The 13,273-nt window shown below is 37.9% G+C and overlaps 1 protein-coding gene across 3 annotated transcripts in view; it reads right to left on the bottom strand.

The window, feature by feature from the left end:
* TRAPPC9 (trafficking protein particle complex subunit 9) overlaps window positions 1–13,273 on the bottom strand; it is a 536,307-nt gene that overhangs the window by 429,770 nt on the left and 93,264 nt on the right. For all 3 annotated transcript variants that reach the window (XM_074833224.1, XM_074833277.1, XM_074833369.1), the window contains one exon: window positions 4,259–4,411. In XM_074833224.1, the coding sequence (XP_074689325.1) occupies window positions 4,259–4,411 (153 nt within the window). The remainder of the gene's footprint in view (window positions 1–4,258; window positions 4,412–13,273) is intronic.

Raw genomic sequence — 13,273 nt, 5'->3', positions numbered from 1 at the left:
GAGACTTAAGGCATAGATTTGCTTCTCCCTTTGCATGGAATTAATTAGCTCCTTTGATGAGTTTATGAATTTAAATGTTCTCGCACCTGTCTTTAGGTTCTCTATACACAGAATGAATAAACACTAACATTTAACATAATGAAGCACTCATTGTAGATTAATTCTTTAACTTTTCAAAACATTATCCCTATATAAGAGAAGCTTTTTTAAAAGACTGCTTCCCAGTAAAAAGTTACCATTTATAATGCAATCCAGAAAGAGAAGCTATTGTTCTTTTCCCATTTCGCATCAGGGAAATACTGGATTTCAGAAATTAAAGTATAATGACTGGGAAGGAGAATTGATTACGCTTATAATGTAAGCATCCTGTTGACCTCTCTGATTTAACAGGTGACAGAGACCTTACTGCTTAAGCTCCTTAAGCCTGGCTGTACCAAGCAGATAGAGTGCTTCCTTCCGTCTCACCTAGTGCAACCACCTGAGAATCAAATTAAAAACGCACACCGACCTTCCTAACCAGAAAACTGTAGAAGGAACCCTGAACCACCCACCTGAAGGACAGGAGATCCAAAGCTTCATTAGGATTTGCAGCAAGCACATCTCCTACAGGGAAGCCCTGAATCTTGGTGAACTGCCTTCAAGACGTAAGCCTGGTCTTAATCCTAATTAACCAAGTGTCTCTAGAACACCTGCCCAGCTGTTCCAAGTGTTTGCAAAGTAATTAATTCCAAAGATAATAAACCGAGGCAATCTAGATTGTGATGAGAACCTTAAAGGACGTGCTTTAATGTGATGCACATTCTTCTGCAATGTTATTAGGTTGTATTTGTATAAACCCAATTCCCAGCATGAAAGCTTGTACAACACAGACAGAACGGTATGTTCCTGACATCACAGCTAGGACCTTAAGAAACTTAATGATTGGGCATTAAATTGTCAAATCAAATTCCGTATAAATAAATGAGAAAAAACAACCCTAAACTTACATGTGAAATTAGAGGCTCTCAGCATACCATTACTGTTCAGGAGCAAAATCCTGGAGCTTCAGTTCACAGATTCATGAATCTATGAACTCAATATTCAGCAACAGTCAAAAAAGCAAATGACAAATTGTGCCTCATTGCATTATTACAAGGAAAGTAATATAAAACAAAGAGCATCATTAGGTCACTACAGAAATACATAGATCAGCTTTCAAATAGTGTGTACAGCCTACCTCAAACATACACAACTGAAAGGGTTCAAAAGAGACAACATGGCTGATCAACGTATGGAACTGTTTCCATAACAGGGGCAACTAAGCCAGTTAGAAATCTTCAGTCTGTGGGAGAGATCACCGTGACAATATCATGAGGAAATGTATAAAATCATGACTGTAGGTACAGTGTTTAGAAGATGTACTGTTACCCGTTTCCTGCAATGCAAGAACCAGGTAATATGAGGACACCAGTAGGTCAAAGCTGCTAAAAGTAATTTAGCTGTGATTCTTCTCGTCACAGCATGTTGTACAGTCCTGGCAGAAAGAGCAAAGAATTTTTTGAATAAGAAACTCACTGAGGATGACCAACAATGCCTAAAACCAGAGAAACCATATCAGGCTCTGGAAGTTCCTAAGCTAACAGTTGGAGCCCGAAAGCTTTAAAGCAAAGTAGCACATATGTTTATTTTTCCCTATATTGTCCCTCAGGCATCTGCTCTTAGCCACTATCACAGCCAGGATATTGGACTAGACGGTCATTGATCTGATCCTGTACAGCCACTCATGTGTTTTTGTTTCCTTTAATCTAGAAGAACATCTAACATTTTTCTTTACGAGGCAGTATATCATCAACACACAAGAATTAGATCAGCAATTTTGATTGATAACTTAGTTTACTTTCCAACTGGATAAGTGTATCATCAGAAACACCAGTAATTTATCCTTTCTGTACTATGTCCTGATTACAAACAGCGTAAAAGGAAACAATTTCAACAGCAAATTAAAACAGATCAAAGTAACAGATGCCCTGCTAAGGGCATTACTTCTAAAAGACAAAAATATTTTGATCGTCATTGTAAATCTGGTCTTCAAAAGGTACCACAGCTACCGTATGATTAAAAGTCATGTCAGAGTTGCCATTGATTTTTCTAGCTCTTTACTGTTCTTCACATCAGTATCTTACCTGCCTCTTTAGAAAGTACAATATTTATAAAGTTAAAAGCAATATAGAAAAATTACAGTAGCAAGTAAAAATGGCAACGTAGTTAGCATCTCTAATAATACTTTAAAAGCACACACAGTACATAGCACCCAAAGATACTAAAGTTCTAAAGAATCGCTAATGGATTCTGCTCTTTTATCATCACTGAATGAGAAAATGTTGAATTGCTTCCAGGCTTCAGTTAAACAACCTTTCAAAGAAGCCGTAGGCAGAAATAACAAGGGAAAAATGTTGTTCAAAGGTTTTGTTCGTATGTGGTCCCAGATACAGGTTAAAAACAGGCCCAAATACACTATCCCACAACTGTTCAATGTCAATACTGAGAAGTATGTTATCTTCTCCTTCTAGAGAGTATTTTGTTTTTATGTTATTTCATCTGAAAAACTGTTGGGCAGCTGCAGCTTCAGAGTGCCTTTAAAGCTCATTGGAGACAGGGCAAATTTGGAAGGCACAAAAATGAAATCAACAGAACTGTCACTAAAGACAGTAATATCTAGCTTTTAAAATAATGACTTCCATAATTATTTTTCAAGTTATATTGATCACATTGATCAAGTCCCTTCTCATTTCCATGCCTCTGATTTCTTTCCTATCAATGTTAACACGTCAACAAATAAAAGCTACATTTCCAAAGTTCAGTTTAAGTTTTGAATCAACTGGCCTATACCCTTTCCATATAATGCAATAGATAATGAGTTGAATTATGATCTAATAAAAGCTCTTATAAAATAAGAAAGCAATAAGCTATTGGAATTTCCATGGAATAGAGAGGTCATCTACAGGGTACACGAGGACCAAGAGTTCAGGGATCTCTAAGTAATGCACTATCATCTGCTCCTCAAACAGTAAAATACAGTTAGTGTCAGATCTGCTCCCCACCCCCCCAGCTCTGTGAAGTTGTAGCACAAATTTGTGCTGTAAGGAATTACATTTCCTATCCAGGGCATTTCTCAAAGACTCAATTCCTTGGCAGATATGTTTTCACAAGAGTATCAGGGTGGGGACTTCCTCCACCATCAGGTTTTTCAAAAGTATACTTTAGTGCAGCAACACCATGGGGTTTGTGCAGTTAAATCCTAAAACATTTTTTTAATTTATGTATTTTACACCAGGAAGGTTTAAAAACCAAAGCAGTCTTTTAATCTTTACTAAAAATTAATATAATTTCTGTCTAAATGCATTTGCAATATAACTCACAGAACTCAGTCCTATTCAACTTGAATAAGCTATGCATGTAATTTTGTTATTTATTTTTTTAAGACTAATTATACAGATAATGCATACCTGCAACTGGATAACTGAATCCTGGGAAACAGTCCAAACAATAATGATACTTTTTTTTAAAAAAAAAAAAAAAAACAGGAATATCTTGTTTTGTCAAGTTAATTCAATCAGTTTAAAAAAGACAGGCAATTGAAAAAATACAGAGTATAGCAACTACTCCAGTGAGACTGTGTGTTTCTCATAAAAAGGAAATCCCTATTATAAGTATCTGGTACTTGTAATTCCAGATAATTTTAATACGAGCAAATTGGGGGGGGTTTGTTCAAAAGAAATTATAAGTTTAAGCACATGAAATTTTCTCTACACTACAAATTTTAGGGGGATTATGCCCTACGTTGCAGTACGTCACTTCTGGCAAAACTGCCGTCAGCTACAAGTAAGAATTTTACAATCTTGGATAACTAAATGATCAACTTAATGATATTTCTCTTTAAAACCCACTGATGTTTGCAAATTATTTTTCTTTATCTTCATAAGATAAGGATACAAAGAGACACATCAAAAACACTCTGTCAAGAAAGATTTAAAAAGATAGCAGGGCAAGGTCTCATGATGGGAAAGACTGGTCAGACTGGCATGTCCATAGCTGTCACAAAAATCCAGTCTTCAATCCATACAGCTCACAGAGCAGTTCTCTTTGCATTACAAGACACAAATATGGAAATACACAATGACATCACACACCATATTTTAAAATGAATGGCACAACAACTGGATAAGTGTTTCTCTGAAGTATAACAATCCACCTAAGCAAGGAGAAATTAAAAACTCACCATCACTGAGATCTTGTAGAAGATTTTCTTGGCATGAAAAGTCCAGCTTCACTTTAATGTTTACAGTAAATGTAGCAATCTTTCCAGGTTTTAGAGGAAACTGGGAGAGGGTATCTTCTAGCTTCCAACTCAAGAAGTCCCCATACAGCTTCTCTGTATTAAAATAAGGAAACATTTCATAAGCATAACCACTGTGCTAAGGAAGTTTAAGTTTATGCTGTAAAGTGTGAACTGATCTGTCATTTTCTGTTTATATTCTAAAATATTCAGAATTAAGGCATTAAAAATGAATATAACAGTAGAAAGACATTAGAGAGGTAACTGACATTGACCTGGAAGCACGTGGAAGCTCAAAAAGATGATTCAAAGTGAAGAACACTACCAGAAAAAAAATTTTGCACAAATAGGTAGCATTAAATATACATTTTGAATACTCGAGAACACAGCCTGAAGGGGACCTAAAAGTTCATACAGTTTTGAATCATACAGACTCCAACTCAGAAAATGGCATATGAATACAAAAACATTTCATGAAAATATTACACCAAAATAAATCATTTGCAATTCTGGAACACAATGGAGAAGGCTAGGAAGATGATAGGCTTTTATTTTTTATAAAATTGAGTCCTTTCTCAAAACTGAGAAGCATAAGGTACACAAGACCCAAATATTAAGGATGCTGCCAGACAGGATTAGTTCATGTTAATGGGTATTTCTCTGAGGAATTATTTATCATTGGTCCATGTGAGATACGGCATCTGTAATTATTAGCTTCTCTGCCCTAAACCTAAAGTGAAGGCAGAAAATACAAGAAAAAATAACAGTATTCACTGTTCATCAATACACTGAGATACTTTATCCAGTTATTCAGTCTCAATATTACTCCAGTAACATCAAAAGATCCATCCTAAAATAAAGAGGAGCAGAGTATTAAGTCCACTTCAGGAAGAGGGCAAGTTAGTTACCTGTTATTTCAGGCTTTGAAGCATGCCAAAACCAAAAGTCATGAACATTTAAGTACCTTCAGCAGAAGCAATCTAAAAAGTGATATTCTATGAACTTTATGCAAGAGGAAATTATTTTTTTTAGAATGACAGAAAGGGTTTTTACATACTAGAATGGTACAATAACACAGTGACACTTCCTAAATTAACCTTATTTCAGATACTAAATAGACACAAGAAATATCTGCTAATAGCTGATTTCTTTTATGCACTTCATGAATGATCTCGGGGTGGGGCAGGGGGGTGGAGAGGAAATCAATCTCCCAGTGGTTCACTTCTAATCCATTGTACAGGATAGAGTTCATTTTTTTTATAGCAGCCTATATGGTGTTGTGTTTCGGATTTGTGTTGAGAACAGACCAGCTTTTTGGCTATTGCTGTGCAGTACTTGAACAGCATCAAGGATTTCTCTTTTCCCACTCTGCCCTGCCAGCAAGCAGGCCAGCAGTGGGCAAGAAGCTAGAAGACAACACAACCAGGACAGCTGAGCCAGGCAGCCCAAAGGGATATTCCATGCCATAAAATGTTGTCTTGTGTGGGTTTTTTCTTCCTCTTTACCTTGCTTATTAAACAATCTTTAACTTTACATATGAGCTTTCTCACTTTTGCCCTTCCAATTCTCTTCCCCACCTGCTGGGGCAGAAGATGAGGGGAATGAGTGAGCAACTGGGTGAGGGCTTCGGTTCTGGCCAGGGTCAACCCACCACATCCATAAATTCATTAATATTTGCAAGAGCATACAATGCTAAACATTGCAGAAAGTCTATTAATACATAAAATAAGCATGATGGTTTGACTGGGAGAATCCTAAAAATAGACTTCTTAATTTATTGTAGAAATGCATACTATCTCCAAAGTACATTGAAGAATTCTTCTAAAGGCTCTTTTAAACACCATCTGAGCACTGCTTTGCATAACACGGGGACCACTGAAAGTCACACAGTTCATCTCCACTTCATACCAGGCTACTGTATCTAAGAGTGAGTTAGTGTATTGGCATTTCAGAGCCTTCCCAAAACGATCATCTAACATCCATGTGTGAGAAAACGGGGTGGGAAGACTGCCTCAACAACTACAATCTAGAACTAAGGATCTTTCAAAAAAAGTAATTAGAATTTCAGTCCAAGCTTTGTTGATTTGCACAGAAACAACTGCATCTAGGGAAGGAAAAAAAAAGTGAATATTTTTCCATTAACTGTAACTGCTTTACCTGAGGTATATTTTTCTCACAGACCATCGAATGTTGTCTTGTGTCTTTCCACATCAGATCAATATTACAGACTTCTTTATAAGGACAAAGATGAGGTAAAAATAAAAAAAAATTACCTAATAATTGTTTCCTTAAAGTTACCTCCACCTCATCTAATGATATAGCTGTAACCGTATCACTGTTCTGATTTTCTTCTGTTTTCAAGAAAAGAAGTAGCTTAACAAGCACAGCAATCTCTATACCCTTTTCCCGATAAGTAAAAACATAATATGCTAAAGGGATGTTTTCCTCAGTGTCAGCAAAGAAGAGTGACATATCCCCAGCACTTGAGTGTATCTTCAGTTTAATGATCAAATTGTTTCCAAAACATATTTTCATTAAGTAGGAAATTTATTTGAAGATATTAGGAGTGAAAAGACCTTCCAAGTGAGAATAGCCCTTGCAGATACTCTCTAATTTAACACCTGTAATTACAAGACAAAGTCTAAATGCTCCAGCTAAAAGTTAAGCTGCAGAGAAAGTCTAGTTTATATTTATCTGACATTGATTTATGGTTTAGTAGTGCTTTCTTCACCTTTTTCAGTGAACTATACTACGGCACAGGGCTTCAAACCTTTCAGTTCAGTGGGAAAGTCTTATTTGGGGCATGCCCACATTCAGTTGTTTCTAGAGCCCAAAACTTGTGTTTAGCAAACAACTGAAGTTACAAGAGACTGTTAGTCGTTTAAATTAGTAACTTGTTTTATCATTTTACTGGATACTAAATCACTAGAATTGTAACAAATATCACGTAACAGCTTACCCGCAATCTAACTTTGGGTTACACTAACCCAATCTAACTCTTAACAGATTTTAAGGTCTGCCAAGAAAAAAAAAAGTCCACGCTGGTTTTTTGCATAGAGAAACTTGATGGAAAAGCAAGTCTCTTGAGATGACAAGAACTTCGATTCCTCAATTCTTTTCAATCTTAAATTCTCAGGTAAATCTGTCTTTTTGCTAAAGTTTATTTTAATGTAAGCACATCTATAAAATCCTTTACGGAAATAACTCTTTGTTTGGGTATTTAACTTCACATGGCTATTAAAACCATTATGAGAAGCCATAATCTGTTTGTACCTTCCCACCATCACTAATTCATGTTACTGTATAGACCACCATGTATTAGGACTGTTACAATTTTTCTCAAAATTATTTGCTCTTAAGATAGCCAGTGAACAAACAAAACCATAAAATGATGAATTTAACAACAACTTATATAGGAACAAATTCAAGTTAGACTAGCAATGTGTGTTTAGTATTTGGTATATTTGAACATTAATATCTCAATTGCAGAGATTGAAAATGTGTAGATTTATGGGCTACCAAGATTTTAATTTATTTTTTTTCTTCATAAAATGCTTTATAGAACAATAGTGTAGGCAAAGACATTTCTTTCAATAATAATGTTTAAGACTATCAGCATTAAATTGTTCTGCAAATTACATCCACCTCTTGATCAGATTCATTTCCAAAGAGTTTATCTTGGCTAGATTTCAAAATTATTTAGGGATGTAGTAATGTCAAAGGCAAGAAACTCAAAAGAACCTCATGAAATCAAGCAGGCAAAAAAATGGACTTCAGTATACATAAAGGTAAAATAATACAACTAAGTAAAAAAAACCCACAACCTATTCCTGGTACGTTGAACTTGGAACTGGCAATTACAACTCCACAAAGAAACCCTAGAGTCACCACCAAATTGTGGAATCACCATGGAATCATCAGCTTAGTGAGCAGCAACGGAAAAACAAAACATAACAAAACAAAAAAAACCCAAAGCAAAACAGAACAAAAAAACAGGTCACCATTAGGAAGGATACTGAGAGCAAGACAAAGGGGGGGGGGGGGGGGGGGGGGCATTTTGCCACTGCATAAATCCTTGGTGTGCTCACATCCTAAATGTTGTTTGCAGATTTGATCTCTGTACTGCAAGGACATACTAGAGCTAGAGACAGTCCAGAGAAGGGTAATTAAAATGAGGAGGGGGTGGAGCAGCTGCCATGTAGGCAGAGACCTTTCAGTTTGAGCAGGGGAAGATGACTGCAGATTACAAAAATGACAAAGATGGCAGATAACGTGAATGCAGAACTGTTGCTCACTGAATTCCCTGGTATGAGAACTGGGAACACTTGATAGAACTAGTAGGAGATGACATTAAAACAGATACAGCACTTCTCTACCCATCTGGTAATAAACTTCTGGAATCTGGTGCTACAGGAGGCTGCAGAGGCAAGCGGTATCAGCAGCTTCAGAATGGGATAGGCAAATTCATGGGCAAGTCCACAAAGGGTTACTGAAAAAGGAGTATGTGTGTATGTTACGGAGGCTCTCAAATAAACAACCATCAAAAATTAAAAATTTATTACTAACACAATTAACTAGCTCTCTGTAAATTACAGGTTGGAATGTCTGTGAGAGGAGAACAGAACAACTTCCCAGGGTTTAACAACCAAAAACGCATAACAAAGCACAACTCCTTAGGGTTTAACGACAACCCAAAACACTCTATGACCCACCTAACAAGTGAGGGCTCTCAACCTCGAGGACCTGCTTAGGGCAGTGTCCCGACCCAAGGCACCTCAAGGAGTTTCCTTGGGCAGCGTCCTGACCCAAGGGGAGAGTCCTCGACCGCAGCGTGCTGCTCCAGGGGACGAGCTCAAAATGGCTGCCTGAGGGGAGGAGCTCAAAATGACTCCCCCAGGGGACTCCATTTATACCCAGGCTGAATCTGACCTGTAGTCAATAGCGGCTCCCATTGGCCAAAGGCCCCAACTACCATGACGCCCCAAGAACAAAGGCAATCAGGAGCTGCTACACTTCAGCAGCCAAGAAGCCCTGTTTGCATTGGGTGGGTGCACCTGCCACAGTGTACAGCAACTACGGATGCTGAGCAAACACAACAGAAACACCACCACAGTGGCAAGCCTTGCATGCTTTCCCTAAGCGGCATCCCCTGAATGTCCTGTGACTACTGAGCTAGACAGACCACCAGCCCTAGCAGGACATTTCTTAAATTCTTATGTCTTAGTCTTTCTGTGGGAGAATGGGACAGGATGGGACTGAGCCCTCTGTTAACCACAGCATTATGATCTGACTCAAAATTGCAAACTGGACTTAAATCATTAAAGAAACTGTATATATGTGAAACAGCGTTCTGAGCACTGCTGTGGATTCCTGACAAACACAGATTTGCCAAAAAAAACCAAACAACCATAGGAGGATAAAAAGATGCAGTTCAGCCTGGAGGTCCAGTGAGATGCTAGCAACACTGCAATTTAATTAAAACACTTGGAAAACTGGGGGAAAGAGTTAAAGGCAAGGACAGAAAGAAACAAAGTAGAAAGAAAAACCTAACAGACTACAGCTGAAAGGTAAAGCCTGGGTAGGACATAACCAAAACAACTGCTGCTTCTCAAGCTGAGCAGTTGAAAGGAAATATAAATGCAAGAGCAGTTTCCAGCCAGCACAGAAGGATGAGAGCAAAGTACTCCACATCTCTGAATTCAACATACACAAAGGTACACCAAACGCAAGTATGATCAGAGACCTGAAGACAGAAATCTGATGTGCTTCAAGGTAACAAAGCTCTTCAGACTTCTGTAGTAATTTGCACATCTGATTCCTGATGCCTCACCAGCTGACGTATCTATTTCTAGCAGAAAACACAGGACCTCACCATAACTATCAGTTCTAAATGCATAGGCCTTGGCATTCATACATCTTAACTTCTCCAAGTGCAGAAATTCTAGTAAAATCAAAGCTGTGTATTCAGCACTGCAGGGTAACCACTACCTTTTTTTAAAATGAGGAACTGTGGGGTGACTTGTGCACACTAGAATTACAGGGTTAAAAGCACTAATAGTTCATCAGCTCATTGGTAGCGTACCAATATTATTATTAATTTTCTTTTGAGATTGACCAGAAAAACGGCCTCTTTCTAATTTAGAAGACAATCCAGAATATTTTTAATTCAGACCTAGTAGATAGAAATGAACTTGCAGGACTTTATGTTCTTTAAAATATAAATGTATCTAGCAGAGTTTCCTCTAGGGAATTAGCAAGTATCTGTAAAAGGTGGGGGGAAAAAGCTCTAAAATCAAGAACCATTTAACATATACCCTATGAGTGAAAAAAACAGTTAATAAGAATCATACAAAATCATGATCTCAGTCAGCCAGTTTGGGCAGAGAGGAAGAGACTTAAACTGAGAAATCTGGATAGTAAAACCACAGAACCTGACTGGGGCTGCATTACCAACACTCCTCGTTGTTCTACCTTGACAAGGCCATTTGGACTAACTGGAGAAAAGCCTGCCTGCATTCACAACTCTCTACGGAACAAAACCCAACTCTAATTTGAAAGACTTTACAGTTTTGTTTGGCAAAAAAAGGTAAATAGATCTATTTCAGGATATTCACAGTTCTTACAATGGGTTACAGAGTAGATTTTTCATTTGTGGTCTGGCACAGCTAAACAGCTGAGACCACAAGCAGATGTGTTCAAAGACCACAGGAAGAATACAACTAGACAGGTGAATTTATTTCTCTGGGTCTGAATTCCAGAGGTCAGTCACTTCTAAGAAAGATCAGTGAGGTTTTGCTTCATCATACAAGTTCATTCAGCATGTGCTATTGGTGCTCACTACTAGAGCCTAATAACCCGTGAGGCTGGTAAGAACGCCTGGCACACTCTTCTCAGCGCTTCAGATTTGAAAACATCAGTGTTACATTTGCCCCCGAGTGGATCAAATAGTTGGGTTATCAAAGCTTTTAGAGTGCACCCCCCCAACTGAGACATAACAAGCCTCTGACAAGAGCTGACTGGAGACTTATCAAAGCTTTTAGAGACTTATCAAAGCCTCTGACAAGAGCTGACTGGAGACAGAGGATGGAAAGGTAACCTTTTGCACATATCATTCTAAAAAAAGTGTTAGACCATCTGACCTGGTGAGGGACAATATAAGGTGACACAGAGTTGACCTTAACAGAATACATGTGATGTCCAACCTACAGATACCACAACCCAGTAGACTGAGCAGTGCAATGAGACATTAAAAGACAGACATGTTTATTGTGGCAGCATGACAAGTCCCTTTCGCTGATTTGCCTCAGGATCTGTTCCATAACACATGGCTGCTAAAGGACTTGAAAACCCTGCAATGTCCTTTATGAACTGCACAGGGTAAGCTGCAATTTCTGCTCATTTATCTGAGGGCCAGAGTGGACAAACTAAAGAGCTGCACCTGAAGAAACAGAAGAGAGGAAGTAAGAGAAGGCAAGTTTGAAAGCCTTATCTCCAGAGGTTCTCATTAACAAGACACCATGGAAAACCATGCCAGAGAAGTGGGCTTCCTCAAGAAAAGTGACCGGCTATAGCTAACATAAAGGAGGGAGGTCAGGGCACCACACCGCAACAGCTAATCCCATCCAGTAATTTAAAAAAAAAAAAAAAAAAAAGAGAATGTTTGCCATGTACAGCATTCATCTTTGTGCTAAAAGTAGTGGCCCCAGAAACAGAAGGTAAGGAAATGGAAGTCAGACAGGCAGGCATGCAACAGCTGCAAAAGATTTATGAGCAACTGCCAAGACTAAAAGAACCAAAGCAAATCAGGTGAAACGAAGGATGATTGAAAGCTCTTCGTATTTGGCTGAAATTGGACAACAACTTCTCATGGGCTCCCTAGTTGACAGGCAAGCTGTGGTCATGGCAGATGAAGATGCCTAACAGCTTTCAAGGAGACCTTGAGCAGTTTAAATCACAGGCACATTTCAGCTGAGGAGTAGTAAAGAACATCCAAGGGACAACTTCTTAATGCACTACAGATAGTTCATAAGCATCTGCATATGCTCTCAACTTGATACATAATACCAAGTTAAGAGTCTGTGTTGCTATTAGAGGTGGTTTAATGTCATATCCACTTTATTTCCATGCATGTAGTATTCACTGACCAAACTGAGCTGCTGACATTACAAATCTTTAGTTCCCTGTTGATCAGCAGAATCCCATGTCACATGTCACACTTCATTGCAAACACTCTCTATAGAGAAAGAAAATGAAGGGTGAAGTGAAATTAAAGTTTTACTGAACTCATAGCTGAGTGTATCAACTTTTCTCCTTTTTCCCCAGTTTTTAACCAAAGTTGTAACTGAGAGATGATGGTTTTAAAGTTGACAGGAGACTCTTTTTCAAAATTCTGAACCAATTAACTGTGTAACTTATTGTACTAAGAGTCCCATTAACATCTGATTCAGAGGCCCATATATTCCACCATTTAATACATTTCATTACATAAGCTTCACCATTTAATATACGTGCTGTATTTGATCTTTACATACATACAGCACCTAGCACAGTAGGAGCACATTGGAATTACTGAAATAAGAACAATAAGATCATAATTTTCAGCTTCTAAAATTATTCTCGGTAACAAGTCTCAGACAGAAAATCTATTCTTAGATGATTGGCAACTCCTATACTCTCAGGTTGCAGAGAAGAGACTACTCTGTTGAAAAAAAAAAAATCAAGAGCTCAAATACTGAAATGAACAAAAATCACCAGGTATCACATTGCATTTTAATACTCTGGCACCGACAGAATAAAACCTGCAATAAAATATGGTATTTCTACTGTGAGTAAAGATTTTCTTGCTTGTCATTGTAGTTCTTCTGTTAATATCATTTTCAGAACGATGCCTCAGAGGACAAACCAAAAATGATAAAACACATCACAAAACAAAAGCAAGATTCACCTATCAGACTACTT

Source organism: Strix aluco, chromosome 1, assembly GCF_031877795.1.
Source record: "Strix aluco isolate bStrAlu1 chromosome 1, bStrAlu1.hap1, whole genome shotgun sequence".
In the NCBI taxonomy this organism is placed as follows: Eukaryota; Metazoa; Chordata; class Aves; order Strigiformes; family Strigidae; genus Strix; species Strix aluco.
The sequence above is the reverse complement of the archived record's forward strand: the minus strand, read 5'-3'. Positions and strand labels throughout refer to the sequence as shown.